The sequence below is a fragment of the Dendropsophus ebraccatus genome, chromosome 7 (assembly GCF_027789765.1).
Source record: "Dendropsophus ebraccatus isolate aDenEbr1 chromosome 7, aDenEbr1.pat, whole genome shotgun sequence".
NCBI lineage: Eukaryota > Metazoa > Chordata > Amphibia > Anura > Hylidae > Dendropsophus > Dendropsophus ebraccatus.
Window position 1 is genome coordinate 145,068,703 of NC_091460.1, and position 18,139 is coordinate 145,086,841.

General features: G+C 43.6%; 1 protein-coding gene across 2 annotated transcripts in view; it reads right to left on the bottom strand.

Annotated features, from left to right (window-relative positions):
* The window catches only part of TTC29 (tetratricopeptide repeat domain 29), a 141,385-nt gene that overhangs the window by 19,657 nt on the left and 103,589 nt on the right, over nt 1–18,139 (bottom strand). For both annotated transcript variants that reach the window (XM_069976884.1, XM_069976883.1), the window contains one exon: nt 16,931–17,162. In XM_069976884.1, the coding sequence (XP_069832985.1) occupies nt 16,931–17,162 (232 nt within the window). The remainder of the gene's footprint in view (nt 1–16,930; nt 17,163–18,139) is intronic.

Genomic DNA, 18,139 nt, shown 5'->3' on the forward strand with positions numbered 1-18,139 from the left:
ATGTCAAGTGAAAAATGCCATTAAATCTGATAATTACCTGTAGCTGGAGATTTATTATCGTTGTCGGAATTTATTACGGTCGTCTTTGTTTCAGTATTATATCATATTGTTTACCAACAATTGTTCAGCAGTTAAAATACAATGAAGGGTTTTATATATGGAAACTGTTATGGTTTCTTTTTGCCAGAAAAAAAATAAATCAAAGCCGATGCGGTCTGTAAACTTCTCGGAGTACGCTTTAGGTGACATTTAGAGGGGGTTTCTGTGTCTAAAACATTGATGGACTGTGTAAACAATGACTGACTGATCTGGAGGATAAGACCACCATGGAAGAAACATTAAAGGGATACTCCTTTTCTCTCAATTTAACTGGTTTCAGAAAATTATACAGATTTATAATTTAATTTAAAAATCTACAGTCTCCCAGTACTTATCAGATGCTGTATGTCCTGCAGGAAGTGGTGTATTTTTTCCAGTCTGACACAGTGCTCTCTGCTGCCACCTCTGTCCATGTCAGGAACTGTCCAGAGCAGCAGCAAATCCCCATAGAAAACCTCTCCTGCTCTGGACAGTTCCTGACATGGACAGAGGTGGCAGCAGAGAGCACTGTGTCAGACTGGAAAGAATACACCACTTCCTGCAGGACATAAAGCAGCTGATAAGTATGGGAAGATTGGAGATTTTTAAGCAGAAGTAAATTACAAATCTATATAACTTTCAGACCCCAGTTGATTTGAAAGAAACAGATGATTAAAGTAAACCAATCACAAGAAAATTGTGCCTGCAGCTATCACTGTTTCCAACCATATACGTTATCGATATAAGTGTTCCTCATATGGCCCAAAACTATACTGTGTAAATGTCCCACGTTGTATGTACATTATACCTGAGTAGGCATTGGGGCGGTCCTCAGCGGCTAAGTAGTCATGGCAGCAGGAAATCCCGCCTCTCTGGGAGCATCAGCGCTTAGGGACGGCCCCTCTGTGATGCTACTGGCTCCTATGCTAAGAAGAGGCGGGACTACTGAAGGTGTTTTCCTACTTAGCCGCGGAGGACCACCCCAATGCCTACATAGGTATCTTTTACATACAGAGCGGGACATTTACAAAGTACAGTTTGGGGCAAAATGAGCGATGCTGATAGCGACTACTTATATGGCTGGAAACAGTGCTGGGCGGAATATAACACTGTAATTTCTCACCCATGATTGGTTGCCTTTAGATCCTGGGTTTACTTACCTCTGTATAGTAAGTACAGTGAAGGCACTTTTTTCTATGTGGTGGTGTAGAGTTGTGTCCCCCTGCACAGCAGCCCCCCAGCCGGGTGGCCGAACAAGGAACTGCAGCCTGACGCAAGTGCCACTATTTACCAGTAAAACTCAGTAGGGCATGCAATGCTGCACCAGCGCTGCGTCCCCTTCATTCTTACAATAGGTGGGGGTGCTAGAGGTTGGACCCACACAAATCAGAAAGTGATGCCACATCCTAGCAATATGCTATCACTTTGTGGGCGATGTTCCCACCACATTTTTTCCTCTCCAATTTTGAAAAGAAAAAATGACGTCCGTCATTTGGCTGTTTGGCCGTCGGTCAGTGCAGTGACGGCTGTCGGTCCATTATTCTTGGTCAGGTGGACTCATCACCCTTTGTCTTTAATTGAAAAGTCCATTGAATTTAATAGTAAAAATTGTGAAAGGACGGTGAGAAAAACTGTGTAAGACCAAATAGAAAATAACGTCCAGTGTCTGCAAAAGACGTCCGAAAATAATTGTCATGATCGTTATTTTGCCGTTTGCGCAGACAATGTCTGTTATTTTATACACTAAGTGCACTGGACGTCCGTCATTCCATTGACTTCAATGCATTTCAATGAAGTCAATTAAAGCGCGGCAAAAACGGACTTATTTTTTTTTCAGTTTTTTTTTTTTTTTTAAATGTCGTGTGAACCTAGCCTAGCTAGGAAAACCCCTTTATTAACTTGTGCACATAACATTACCTCTTATGATAAATAAAATGCATCTGCCAGAAAACTGGCCACGTTTTGAACATAATATAAAGCCACATTTTCCTAAAAATAATATGTAATAATTAACACTATGTTGTAGAAATATATTTATGAGACAAACTAAGCAGCGATTTATCTGTTCTGCGTGACGTCACCGGAGGATTCCCTCATTCATTTGTCTAAACACATTTCTTACAGTGAGAAGATGAAACCGATGAAGTGTGTGGAAATCATCCTGTACTGGTGGAAGACAATGACACAGCGACAAAGAGTCCGAGCTCTAATCGCATAAGGCAAGGAAATGGTTAACTAATAGGACTTAAAATGGACTTGTCGTTTTTACATGTTTTTTAAAAACTGTATTTTTCTTTATTAAAGGAGAACTCCGGTGAAATATATAAATCCAGGGTGGGCAGGGAGGTGTAGGAACATAATCTTGAAGTTATACTTACCCATACCTGTGCCCCCGCAGCTCCACCAGCTCATCGTCAGCCTCTGGTCTCCAGCTTTCTTCATCCCATCCTGACAGGCACTACTTGTTTAGCCAGTTAGTGACTGCAGAGGTATCCTGCCTGATGGTGCGTTTACAAGGAAAGATTATTGTTCGAATTTTCACGATAACGATCACATTTTAGCGATAATCAGCTCGTGTAAACACAGCGAACAATCGAGCGACAAGTGAGAAACCGTTCAACATGTTCTCAAATCGTCGTTTGTCGTTAGCTAAAAATTTGCAGATCGCTTTGTGTAAACAGTCTTTCACCGATTCACCCTATGTGTGAGATGAGCGTAAGCGATCTTAAAACGATCGCAATAACGATTTGTCAAAAGGATATATCGTTCCGTCTAAATCCTGATCGATATAAAAAACACATTGTTACTTCAAAATCGTTAACCGTTCGATTTGGCAAATTATCGCTCTGTAAACGGAGCATCAGTTATGGACTGGCTGAGGGGGCATGTATGAATAAGGTCATGATGTCACCAGAGCTACACGAGACCGGTGGGTGACTGTGTGCATTGGCATTGCACTGTGGGGGAACGGGGACAGGTAAGTATAACCTCATTATTATCTTCCCACTTCCCCCCCTGTCCGTCTTATATTTTTAAATTTCGGCAGAGTTCTCCTTTAACTCTTCAGAGTTGTGATTTTAGTGCTATTGCGGCTGTTACCGAGTCCCTGAAAGCCCCCTTCATGGTGCACAGCTCATTCTCTCCATTTCAAGGGATAGGGCCAGAGATGGGCGGGTTGCCAGTAGTATACACATTCAGTTACCACCTCCCTTTACATCTCAGCCAATCTCGGCCTTCTTTACTGTCACGTTTCCTAAACTCAGTGTAATATTTCTATATTATTTCTGTATTATTTCTGTTTCTAACTGGAAAACTATAGGCCATTATTTAATTTGGGACTCCAACTCTCAGATTTTTGTAAAATTTTTTTTTTTTACACCCACACAATATGCTGGACTGAAAAGACGGTCTGCAGTACTAAAGGGCTTTCACAGTGAATCAATATTCGTGCGTGTATAAATCCGGGTGATAGACATGCTTTTCTAGGATATGTTGGTAAACGATGAGTCATTCACTCTGAGATGTGGCAAATCATCACCCAGGCGGGCCACGTTCTGACGGCCAAGCAGCACAGATTTTTCCAGTATTTTTTATTCAGGTAAAATGGAATGAACTTCACCGTCTTTCAAGTCTAATATATATATATATATATATATATATATATATATATATATATATACAAAGCTCAGGAATTAGACATTCTGGTCAAGCTGATCACTTATAGATCTGCACTTGATTAAAGCCTCTAGTTGTAGAATCTGGTGGTGTGAATGGGGGCAGTGATGGAATAATATTGAAGAGATGTAATTTTAATCAGGTAGTAAGGCTCGGCCGGGCCGGGGAGCACACTGTTCTTTAGCAATGATGATATTGCATTACTGAAATCTTACTGGAACTCTTCTGACTTCAGGCCAGATTTCAAGAATGGCTGGAGTTAAGAACACCAATGATCAAATGCCCTTAGGGAAGCAAAGTAACTGTGTTCGCCTAGAGCTAACCATCACCAATATTCAGAAACAAGTTCAGCTTGACTTAAGTGAAACATTTATTCAGAAGCTTACTGTACTCTATCGGAGAAATGATAGAAGAAAAACACTCAAATAAAACTCTAAAAGGATCTAACAGGATCACTCTGGATATTTAAAGAGTACGCCCAGTGATAAACAAGTTATATATTAGCAGTAAGGAGAAATACGAGAGGTTCTAATATATGCTATTACAGAGAGATGCCTGACTCTTCTCATCTCTCTGGCTCTTGTGCCGGTCACTCTATGAGGAATAAGTGGGGGGAGGCCGAGAGAGGGAGTCACTGATGCAGATGCTGTTAAACATAAATAGAAACAGCAGTAGCATGGAGGACATTATACAGCAGTAACAATAAGGTACTGGGGTGAAATTTAGCAGGAAACTATCAGCAGGTATGTGCATACTGCTGTCCTGTCTACTTCTCTGCTGTGCTTCATGCTGACCCTAGGACTTCTTGTTTTCACCAGCGTGCTTGTCTCCTCCGACTTCTGGTCCAGGCTGCGGTGATGCCCCTGGCCACTAAAGTGCGCATATGGACCAATGCTCTGGATTTATAGGGAAAGTTTGTCTCTACCTGCTAATGCCATCTGCCAATCCAGGGCCACGGCACCTATTTAAACTAGCTCTACCTGCTCTGCCTTGCCTAAGCATTGATGCATTGCTGCATACAAGCAAAGGTGCATTTCTGTGATTCTATTGATTCTCTGTGTATCCTGACCAGTGACTGTTTTTCAGGTTACACTTTCTGCCTGACCCCTGTCCATACCGTGTGCCTCTCCTGTTGCTGACTGGGATTGTCTGACCTACTTCTAAAGCTGCCTGTCCTGATGATTTGTCTGTCTGACTACAATACCTGTTTCAACCTTGGTACCGCACTGACTGTCCTGCTGGCGACCCAGTTTGCTGTTCACATCTATTCAGCCTGCTCCCTGACGCCTGGCACCGACATTGTCTGGTTTTTGGGGATGAGCTTTTCCTCACACCGGGAGCAACCTGGTGTCCTCCAGCCGCAGAAGTCCAGCTTCCACATGCTGGAGTGGGATACAAGGTAAGGCTATGTTCACACTACGTATATTTCAGTCATTATTGTGGTCCTCATATTGCAACCAAAACCAGGAGTGGATTAAAAACACAGAAAGGTTCTGTTCACACACTGATGAAATTGAGTGGATGGCCGCCATATAACAGTAAATAACGGCCATTATTTCAATATAACAGCCATTGTTCTAAAATAACAGCAAATATTTGCCATTATATGGCGGCCATCCACTCAATTTCACCATTGTGTGAACAGAGCCTTTCTGTGTTTTTAATCCACTCCTGATTTTGGTTGCAATATGAGGACCACAATACTGACTGAAATATACGTAGTGTGAACACAGCCTTATAAACATGCAGAGGGCACTTAGATTCTGCTCCCTGGAGTAGCCCAAAACCAAACTGGTTAATTAGCACAGCGGGTCCATACTCGCTGTCTGTTTGGTCAATGGGTAATTGTCAGGGTTTTTATCATCTGTTTACACATTAATAGATTTTTATTTTATTCAAAATTACAGTTGTATTTAGCTTTTCTTTTGTTGTCTGTAAACTTAGCCTAAGTCTTTAAAATCGTGAGGAATTCACAAATAGACTAGGTACACACTATATAAAAATAATGCCGTCATCGTGCAAATAACATCCGTTATTTTTTAAATAGTAGACGTTATTTGCACAATGACGCCTGTTATTATGAAAGACGGACTTCATTTTTAGGCTTTGTTTACATGACGTTCAAAAAAACAGAAGAGACGTCCATTTTTGCGGCGATTTAATTGACTTTAGTATAGTGCATTAAAATCAATGAAATGACGGACATCCAGTGCACACAGTGTGTTAAATGACGGATCATGGCAATTATTTTTGGCCGTCTTTTACAAACGCCGGACGTCATTCTTTAGTTGGTCACACACAGTTTTTTTTCCTTTCATCGTTTTTACTATTAAGTTCAATGGACTTTTCAATTAAAGACAAAGGGCGATCAGTCCACCTGACCTAGAATAATGGACCGGCAGCTGTCACTGCACTGACCGGCAGCAAAACAGCCAAATGACGGACGGCCAAACAGCCAAATGACGGACCTCACTTTTTCTTTACAAAAACAAAGTGCGACCATAGTCCTACATAGTGTGAACCTAGCCTTAAATTATTTTCAAATTATTTTTACTGTATTTACAAAGACACAGTGTAAATTGATAAAACCACTAACATAATCTAAACATTCCTTTGTGTTATTCTATTAAACATAAAATTATGTTATACTCACAAAGTAAATATAAATATATATATATATATATATATATATATATATATATATGTTTGTTTGTTTTTTACAAACTTTGGAGATTATAAATTTCCTTTTTAACAAGTAAGAAATAAGCAAATATGTTAAAATTCCTTTAAGGCTAAAAAAAGAATCCCAGCTCTAAGCCCATCCTGCTTCCTGTCCTTTCTCGGTAGGGATACAACAATGAACCTTCTCAGGGGAAGTGCCATAGGCTACTGAAGACTTGAGATTTTTTTTGAGTCTTAATCCATATATCTTGCACTTTTTCTTCTGGGCTCATTGCATCCCTCTCTTTGCTATCTGCCACTTGTCAGCATCGGGTACTGATTTCGCACCTAGGCTTTTGAACTCCTGCACCAGTATGTTCCTCAGAAATGAAGTGCCTCTGCCTCAGCCATGGGGTTTTTTTTTTTGTCCAATCTCAATTATCACATTCTTGAAGTGCAATGTATTCATTTGTCGGCGGCGAGGCGGCAGCCAGTGGGTGGGTATTGATTAGAGCCTAATGTCATGAGGAGCCGTGAACGCCAGATAGGAAACCTTCTATTCTGTTTAATGGTCTGTTATTAAGTAGGTGGGAATGGCTTCTAATTAGCCAACAATCGCTGTGTATCCCAGTCTCCAAACTTTCCCTCCTCCCTTGGCCACCAGCTGCCAATCTGTTCAATCTTTCCATTCTTTTTTTTCCATATTTTTGGAGTTCATTGCTTACTGCAGCGCAAAAAGCCTTTGTTTAAGAAAGAGGGCTCCTAGGGTCTCAGCTGCCGGGGTACTGCTCGCTGCTCGCCATGAGTAGCAACTGTCAGTTTATTTTATCTCAATCTTTTCATCATTCTGCTGAAACTGGTCGAATGAAGCCACCTGAGAGACCCGAGTGCTGAGTACCTACAAGTCATTAGCCAATCTCTCCCCACATAACAAGTCAACTGTATAGTGCCTCAAATGCAGCGCCTTAACCCTCTGCTTCCCACTCCTGCCTGCCTGTATGCCGACAGCACCAGCTGACGTCCGTCAAAAGTTTGAACATTCGTAAGTCGTATTCAGCCTATATTTATAAAAATCTATGTAAAAAAAAAACAAGGTAAAGAATGCGAGAGCAGCAATAGTATACGAATAAATATTCTAGCATGCGGCCATGGGAGGGAAAAGGTATGGAAAATAACTGTATGACGCTAGATAAAAGTTACTATGGAGTTCAGTGTAAAGCCGGAGAAAAGTAACAATAAAAATAGTAAACTTGTTTTAGGGCAATCTATGATTAAAGGCATAAAGTGACCTGTAGGTATTATACCTGCACAGAAAGGCTATGTTCACACAACGTCAAAAATAGAGAAAAGGCGCCCGATTTTAATATTTAAAATAACGTCCGTTTTTGCAGCGATTTAACTGACTGCAATGGCAATGCATTGAAGTCAATGGGAAGACGGACCTCCAATGCACACAATGCATTGAATAACGGACGTTTTTACTGCGGACAGCAAAATAATGAACATGATCATTATTTTTAGACGTCTTTTGCAAACAGCGGACGTTTTTTATTAGTTGGTCACACACAGTTTTTCTTTTGTCACCGTTCTTTCTCCATTTTTACTATTTAATTCAAAGGACTTTTCAATTAAGCTGTCACGGCCGCGGCGGCGTCCCGTGCTCCGGGCCGCCGCGGCGACCTCCCTCTGCCCCATGCAGCTGCCGGGGTCCTTGTGCAGGGACCCGGCGCTGCTACATGTTCGGCCCCGGGGGGCGCCTTACCTTGCCCCGCTCCTGTCTCTGTCTGTGCCGGCCGGTGCGCGCGTCCCCGCCTCCTAGGGCGCGCGCGTCCCCGCCTCCTAGGGCGCGCGCGCGCCGGCTGTCTCAGATTTAAAGGGCCAGTCCGCCCCTAATTGGTGTATGCACACAATCACTCCCTATAAATTCCAGCCCTGCCCCACTACAGGTGTTGGAGCCTCTACATGCTTCCCATAGCGTTGGCCCAGCTCCCTGTTGTTCCTGACCTTAGTCCTTGTCCCTTGTTCCTGTCTTCAGTCCTTGTCCCTAGTTCTTGCCCGCTGCCTTCCCATTGTTCCTGAGTCCTGTCCGCCACCTGCGATCACGTCTACAGTCCTCTGCCTGCGCTATCTCCTGCCTACTGCTCCTGCCACGGCTCGCCTGCCGTCACTAGCAACCAAGCCAGGGGTAGCGACCTGGGGGTCGTCTGCCGCAGCAGGTCCATCCCGCCTTGCGGCGGGCTCTGGTGAAAACCAGCGGCCCCTTAGACTCCGCCCGCCCGCTTTTTCTATTTAAAAAGATGTCCGTAATTGCCGCAATTTAATTGACTTCAATACAATGCATTGAAGTAAATGGAATGACGAACGTCCAATGCACACAGTGTATAACATAACAGAAGTTGCTTGGCTGGACGTCATAATAATGGTCATGACAATTATTTACAGACGTATTTTACAAGCAGCGGACATTATTTTTTACTTGTACACACAAAGTTTTTCTTTTTTCCCCGTCCTTGCAACATTTTTACTATTAGATTCAATGGACTTTTCAATTAAAGACAAAGAGCGATCAGTCCACCTGACCTAGAATAATGGACCAACGGCCGTCACTGCACTGACCGGCAACCAGACACTGAAATGACAAATGCCATTTTAAACTTGAAATGACTGACGTAATTTTAAACGGAGATGGAATAATGTTGTCTGAACATAACCTTTATCATGTATATTTGTCTATATACCGTGTATTGTCAGTTTCATGTTATTTTTTTTATGTATTTTCAATAAAACTAAAATCTAAAGTTCAAATGGTCATGCTATACAGTGGTCCCTCAACTTACAATGGCCTCAGGTCACAATATATTCAACTTACAATGGCCTCAGGTCACAATATTTTCAACTTACAATGGCCTCAGGTTACAATATGGCTTTCTGGGCCATCGTAACTTGAGACCAGACACAACATACAATTTTACAGTCAGGATCTGGGGGCACGGCATCTGCTGGATCTGTCTCCCCTTGCCCCACACCCATGTTACCCTGAATAAAGATACGTACTGCCTGAAGACTGGTGAGTGCTACTGGTTACCTATCTGTTGCTTTCCTACCTGGCTTGTGCATTATGTTGGATGGACTTTTATCTGAAAACCGTGATGAGCACCACATATAGGCAAGACGATCGGGTTTGAACAATCCTGTTACTCGAGATACCAAGAGTGACACTTTCTACACTTAAAACACACTTTTGAACCCATTCCTCACCACTGAATGCGATAGTGCCGACATCTCTTTGAAGCTTGTGTGGGTTACAGTCAGGATCTGCATCTGGGCCAGGACGAGTTGCCCCTTTGGACACCAGCTGAGGGCGGCTTCATTTTATATGGGACGCTGTGTGATCTGTACACGACCATGGAAACGCTCCGGTTCTCTATACACAAAGTAATATACAGTCTCCAGTAGCTCATTCTGACTGTTGGATATAAGGACTTACTTTATCAATATTAGTTATCTGCTTATTTTCTTTTACATCTTAATTTTTTTTTAAATTTTGGGATGATATTTTGGGGCTTGGGAACCGGAGGGGCAGACAGCAGACCACAGTGCTGGAGCCAGGGAGGTAGGTACATTTACTTGATTCAGCCACCTCCTCCCCTGCTTTTGAAACAAAATGTCAGGCTCCGAACATCCCCTTTAAATCATACCAATAAAAGTTTGTTTTATAGGGATATATTTGATTTTTGTAGTTGTTACACATATTCTCAGGTTTATGGCTATTAGGTTAGGTGAAGACTGACTGGTCACCACAACTGTCATAAAGCCTCCGGAGAATGCCATGGAGTACGCACATACCGTATAGTGTATATTTGGCCTCTATTGTAATTCAGTAAGTAATATTGTACATCTTATAGTTATGTTCACACAACATACTTCTTATGAAAAGAATGGCTGTTGTCAATGCAAACAACGGCCATTGTTTCACACAATGTATTGAACAACAGTCGTTGTTTACTAATGCCGTCAAAATAATGATCATGTCAATTATTTGAGTGCCAAATATCGGCCGTTGTTTATACATTGTGTGAACATAGCCTAAAACATATGCACCCAACGAATCTTCAGAAGTAAATATAACACTATACAAGACCTAAAAGAAAAACCTAATCATGTACAGTGGCTAGAGCAAGTATACTGTCTAGCAGCCTTGTTCTACTTGGTAGGGTGGAGTGTATTCCGGAGTACAATAAAAATTCACTGTAAACTGCTCTCTGTGGATGGTTCTCTGTATCATGTTTACAGCAGTAATACACAGGCACTGGGCCTGCAGGACAGAGATCACCGCTAAGCTTAGCTGGGAAAAGCCATTAGTATGCAGCTTCTTCCTAACTACACACAACACATTTCTGCAACTAGTCCAATGCTAGAGTCCAACGCCAGCTCCGGTGTAAGGTCATTTCGCTTGTTATCTCACGCACCAAATATATGAATTCTCTAAATAGCCAATTCCATTATTTTAATACATTATTTTATTTCAGCAGTAAAGCAGCAAAGCAAACATCAAAGTGTCTCATCTAACAATGGAGGGATGGGGGCTATTATTACACTACGGACTGAACCAAAACCTGGCCGGAGAATTCGCCATAACTGACAGACGGCAGCTGAGCCCGAGGTAGGCGAGAAATGGGCTAACATAACTAATACTGCTTTAATATCAGGAATATTTATAGTTTTAATTTGACACAAATATTCACATTTTAGGGAAAAAAGAATGGGCCTTATTATTTACAGATTAAGACTCACGCCAGGTCACAAGCATTACGTATAATGTTGAGTCCCATGCGTTCAAGATGAATTCATAGGTTGAACTCCCAAGGGCATCAGTTGGTATAGGACGGAGCTGGTTCTGCTTTGCACTGCTTGATGTCTCTATGTATGAAACGCCACAGAGAGCGACGTACAGTATGTCATGTGTCATCCAAATTAATTGACGCATATTACAATCATTTATTTTTATTTATTTTTTTTAACTTTTCCCAATATATGATACACGTCTGTTGTAGTGGTGAGAGAATGGGGCAGCAAAAGCAAGTTTTTACAGTCCACGAATAAAAAAGTTATGGGTCTCAGAATATGGCAAAATTAAGAACAAAACATTACAAAAACTACATTTGTACTGACCCAGAAAATAACAATAACACGTTATTTATATCCGGTGAACTTTTTTTTTTCTCTTTTTTTTTTTTTTTTTTTGATGGAGGTTCCAGGTGACCAGCAGTATCCCCCATCGTACTTTTCCACCTACTTTAACTTATTATTTAACCTATATAGGTGTACTTGGTGTACACGTCTTATTTCACACCTCTTTCCGGCTAATCTAAATTCTATATCACTATAAAATTTGGCAAGCATCTCATTTATTTGCTCTATTAAAAAGAGAAGGTAGCGGCACCTGTAACCTTTCCGTGTCCAATGAGACATTATGATCGGGTAATTACAAATTCTATTTTCAGGAAAATAGGAAACATGAAAAACTACTTTCCAATATAGAAAACAGAACTGTCTAATAAAAGGTGTGCAGTATATCCCATGCATGGGATTAATATGTCAATGCGGCATCATTTATTAATTTGGTGGAGACATGGGATTTATGTCGGCAGTATTTTAGAAGGGGTCTTATTTGGGAAGATATAGTGCTGTGGTGTAATGCATCCCTCGCATCCCTTGTCAAGTCCAGACTTCTTCTACCCTTCTTATCATTTAACCAAGAAGATAAATGTTGGCTATAAATCGATAAGTTGACTGTGGCTAGTGAGAAGAAAGTGCAATCCCAATTAACTAGTCATATACATCACACAGGGCAATACAGTATGTCAATGGACCCGACGGCAAATCTTATCCAGGGGAAGACAAAGTTTGCTCTTAAAACCAAAATTTTTCTTACTTAAATGTTGAGTTTCACTGTTAGGGTACGTTCACACGGATCGCTGCGGATCCCCAGCTGACCCGCAGCAGATTTCATCTAAATAACTGAAGACAGCATCAAATCTGCACCATCAAATCTGCTGCAGATCTTCTGCGGATCCTGTACGTGCGAACGCACCCTGGGGCTATGTTCACACTGTGTACGATTCCGTCCGCAGTTCTTACGCCGCCGTACATGTGCGGCTGAAACTACAGGCGTGGGAAAAATCGACATGCGGCCGGATGCGTACGAACTGCGAACATACGCCCGTAGTACAGTTCTGCTTCCCTAGCTTGTTTCGAAGCGATCTGAGGCAGGTCATTTACTTGGAAATCTTCGCCCAGCCCAATAAACCACACAGAACCTTTTGGATCGAAAAATCAAGTTCAATTTGGCTGAAATAAGTCCTCCGTACGGGAGCGCATGGAAATCCACGGCCGTGAGTTTCAACATTTCCGTCCTCAAACAATGGTCTTGTTCATTTTTCACAGCGCCGCATACGATCCGGCCGTAAGCTCATACGTAGTGTGCATTGTGCGGCCGTATATCGTACACTTTCAAGCGAACGCATCAACCTCAAAACTACGTGTGTATATTCGCGGTTCGCACTACGGACGGACTCATACGCAGTGTGAACATAGCCCAGGAAGAAAGTTTTCGTGTTTAGAAACCAATAAAGAGATATTCATGGGATTTCATTTTTTTTTTAAGAGCTATGCCCAGAAGTTGCAAAAAGAAAAATAAGGTATTTTTACCCTCCTCGTTCCTCTGCTGTCACTCCCTAGGCTTCTGAGATCAGGGCTGACACATACAGTTACCAACTTATCCAATCATGCTCCAACCCTGATTCTGGAAGTGCTGTACAGCGGTATCGGGAGATCTGTGACAGTGGCAGCAGCAGGGGAATGAGGGGTGTAAGGGCCCGGATTATACAGCCCATCAATAATGTAAATGAGACAATATAAAGACTTCTCACCGGCACTACTGATAATGTAAATGAGCGCACGTTTACGCAGCCTATTACATGGATCGACCATCGCGCAGCAAGGGCTGCTTAGACTTTGTTACGATGCCCATGCAGTCCTTGCCTAGTGTAAAGTAAAGTTCTAACATATCTGACCATGCTCCCCGGTGCTTCTGCCCGCTCCCCAGTACATTCCATCTTCTGCCTGCTCTCCAGTACATTCCATCTTCTGCCCGCTCCCCAGTAAATTCCATCTTCTGCCTGCTCCCCAGTACATTCCATCTTCTGCCCGCTCCCCAGTACATTCCCTCTTCTGCCCGTTTCCCAGTACATTCCATCTTCTGCCTGGTCCTCAGTACATTCCATCTTCTGCCTGGTCCCCAGTACATTCCATCTTCTGCCTGGTCCCCAGTACATTCCATCTTCTGCCTGGCCCCAGTACATTCCGTCTTCTGCCCGCTCCCCAGTACATTCCGTCTTCTGCCTGGTCCCCAGTAAATTCCATCTTCTGCCCGCTCCCCAGTACATTCCATCTTATGCCCGCTCCCCAGTACATTCCGTCTTCTGCCTGCTCCCCAGTACATTCCATCTTCTGCCCGCTCCCCAGTACATTCCGTCTTCTGCCTGGCCCCAGTACATTCCGTCTTCTGCCCGCTCTCCAGTACATTCCATCTTCTGCCCGCTCCCCAGTACATTCCATCTTCTGCCCGCTCCCCAGTAAATTCCATCTTCTGCCCGCTCCCCAGTAAATTCCATCTTCTGCCCGCTCCCCAGTACATTCCGTCTTCTGCCTGGTCTTCAGTACATTGCGTCTTCTGCCCACTCCCCAGTACATTCCATCTTCTGCCCGCTCCCCAGTCCATTCCATCTTCTGCCCGCTCCCCAGTCCATTCCATCTTCTGCCCACTCCCCAGTACATTCCGTCTTCTGCCCGCTCCCCAGTCCATTCCATCTTCTGCCCGCTCCCCAGTCCATTCCATCTTCTGCCTGCTCCCCAGTACATTCCGTCTTCTGCCCGCTCCCCAGTCCATTCCATCTTCTGCCTGTTTCCTAGTACATTCCGTCTTCTGCCTGCTCCCCAGTACATTCCATCTTCTGCCTGGTCCCACAGCCACTGCGGGTACTGCAGAGCCGGCCTCTGAAGTAACAGGCCAAGGCCAGGAATCAGCTGAGTGGCCTTTCACTTCACAGGCCGGCTCTGCAGTTCTTTCGATGGCTGTGGACAACGAGCAGAACACTTGAAGATACGGGGGAGTGGGCAGAAGCATTGGGGAGCAGGTCAGGTATATATGAACTTACACATTTGTCAGCCGTCGGATGCTTTTTTTTGAGAGCTGAGCTGTGATTGGCTGCTGTGCGAGCTGAGCTGTGGTTAGCTGCTGTGAGTGCTGAGCTGTGATTGGCTGCTGTGCGAGCTGAGCTGTGGTTGGCTGCTGTGAGTGCTGAGCTGTGATTGGTTGCTGTCAGCTGAGCTGTGATTTGTTGCTGTGCGAGCTGAGCTGTGATTGGCTGCTGTGAGAGCTGAGCTGTGATTGGCTGCTATGGGAGCTGAGCTGTGATTGGTTGTTGTGAGAGCTGAGCTGTGATTGGCTGCTGTGGGCAGTTTACACCAGTGGATATTTTACACCCTTTTATAAATCCCCCCTTTGTGATCAGCTCAGTGTGAAGGTCTCTTCTAACAAGTGGGGAAGCCTCTTCATGTCCGTGCTCTGTGCTTGAGTTTACATTGTGCATGCGGCATTGTTCAAAAAGGAAATAGCCTTTTAAGTGAACACCGCAGGAAACACACAACCGACTAGAACTGTGTATTTTATAGCAGTAAAGCCTAACTCCATTTGCAAAACCGCTTTTCTGTAATCGAATAGGAATCTAACACCTTGCAACCTGCAGCTGTGCATTTCCCCAGTTTCCCCCCTACTACATGTCTTTTCCAACTATAAATGACTGCTGGTCACCCTGCTATACATCCAGGTCATTTATATGTTTCTTATTGCTTGTAGGTTGAATATTTTCCCCATCACTGTACAGCCATTACTGACTTCAGCCTCTCTCTCTATAGGAACACATGGGGGGTATTTACTCGTACACTGGTCTTATATTAGGCCCAATTTTCCTGCCAGATTCACTAACAGGTGCATGCTACTAAGTGAACCAAGCCTGACCTGTGCCTGCTGTATGGTGAGCGCAGATATCTACACCTGCCCCTAAGAAGGTGTAGATATCTACCATGATTCCCGCCTGATCTTGGTAAATCAGGTGTGGGAGGAGGCCATGCCTCTTTCCTGCCTTGCCATGTTCCACTCCCGTGCACCCATTGGGTGAGCAGGGCATACAGCAGGCATATGCCAGGGAGAAGGGTTATGAAACAATGCAGGCACATGGCAGGGCAAAATTGAAATACGTTTCATTTAACACAATACATCAGTATAGACCTGGTTTTCTTCATGACACCATCCCTTTAAGTCACTCATGAGAAGCGAATTAACATATTAGAATGTTTTGTACTAAGAGCCCTGCGGAGCCTGAGCCCTCTAACCGAATTATTATATCATTCTTATTATTCTGGGTGTTGCAGGGCTGCAGCTCCCCACAGCATTGCACAGGTGAGGGAAGGCTGGGTTTACGCTGCGTTTTTTTGCAGTCTGCTTAACATTTCCATTTTTAAATTGTTATTTAAACATACTTTTAAAAAACAGGGTCAACCACGTTATATAGACACATCTTTATAACTTTCTACATAACCTATATAGCTTACTGTATATAAACTATGCAATCTATGTAACTTTCAATATCATTTTCCCTCTATCCCATTACCTCCACTAGCTTGCCGTTTTCTCATAGTGCATCCCAGTGTCACCTCTTCCTTGGGTAAGCAACACATGTGCACTTAGCTGTCTACAAGATGCACACCTGAAGAAGCAGGATTTCTGTGTCCATTATGGTCTATGGGGAGGGGAGGGGTCGAGAGGGATGAGTGAGCATGGAGAGGAGAAAAGGCAGCCCTGCACAGCACATGATCCTGCAATCTTCTCTCACCAGATTCCCAGATAAGCACTGACCTTTTTGACCAGCGTTTTATGTGCCCAGACAGTCTCCAAACTGTACAGCTGCTTCTCTGCTTTCCCTGTTCACTCATCCCAGTCGGCCCCTCCCCCCTCCATAGGTTATATTGGACTAAGAAAACCCATCTTCACTTTGCTCCTCTGTAATGTAGACGACTTTGCCTGATAATGCACAGATAAGAAGTGGAGGGGCTGGGAAACAGCTTTGGAAGCACTTTGCCTAATAAAACCTATTACAGAGTTTCTTAAAATCACTTTTGATTTCTGCAAAAATTTCTTAAATGACAGCTCCACTTTAAGAACGGATTGTTCACTTGCTGCGTAATATTGCTCAGCCTATAGACAGGTGTTATTGTAATGAGATCGCTGGCGTTATTCCCATTTTAATGTCCTGGGTGATGTGTGTGGATATGGATATTTACACAGAAAAATAAATTATTCCTTGTTTGGAATCAACATTGAAAAAAAAAATCAATACCAGCTAGATGCACTCATAGAAGAAACCAGCCCATTGTGTTTTATAACCAGTCTTACCGACGTTTGATGGGTCAGTGAACATGTCACTTCTGTTCTTTTTCCATGCCAGCAGGTATTCCATGCTGACATAATCTGCGGCCTCCGTGTGTCTGCTCACCGCCAGCATCATCCTGTGCGCCTTAGCAATGCCGAAATGAACCTGGGCCTCTTCTATAAGTTGTATTTGGCCGAGAGTGACTGCAGTCTCATAAGCTTGAGAGAAATAGTGACACGCTTTCTCATAGTCTCCCTGAAAGGAAACCCACAGCAAGGTTACAATCTTATATTAGCAGCTCAGGTCTGTGTGTGAAAAACTGTGCTTGCTGGACCTGTGCACAAATGTCACCAGTGGGTGTGGGGAATGGTTTTGCTTTTGTTCGGTTTTGCAATGTCAGTTTATTTCTATTCACACAAGTCTTTTTCACTGTAAAGATACAGCTTTTAGAACACTGGGGGGCATTTACTGGTGTATGTTAGGGAGAAGGCGCAGATTCGCCCCTGGCATATGCCTGCCCTATCCCCCGCTTGCCCAATGGGTTTGGGGGGGGGGGGGCGGCAAGCTGGGAAGGAGGCGTTTGATTTACTCACTCGCAGTCGTAAATTATGGCAGAAATCTATACCTGCTCGGGAGGAGGTGAACGCCTCTTATTGAATCTGACGGGGCAATTGGAGGCAGGACCTAGTTTAACCCCTAATGGACCCATGATGTCCCGGGATGCCAATAGGTCCTGAGGCTCAATGCTATTGCTGTTGCCACAGGCAGGATCTATGCAATGATCACAGATAACACTGATCAGTGCTATAACCACAGGCAGGCTGTATGTAATGATCACAGATAACACTGATCAGTGCTATGGCCACAGGCAGGCTGTATGTAATGATCACAGATAACACTGATCAGTGCTATGGCCACAGGCAGGTTGTATGTAATGATCACAGATAACACTGATCAGTGCTATAACCACAGGCCGGCTCTATGCAGAGATCGCAGATAACACTGATCAGTGCTATGCTATGGTCACAGGCAGGCTGTATGTAATGATCACAGATAACACTGATCAGTGCTATGGCCACAGGCAGGTTGTATGTAATGATCACAGATAACACTGATCAGTGCTATGGCCACAGGCAGGTTGTATGTAATGATCACAGATAACACTGATCAGTGCTATGCTATAACCACAGGCAGGCTCTATGCAGAGATCGCAGATAACACTGATCAGTGCT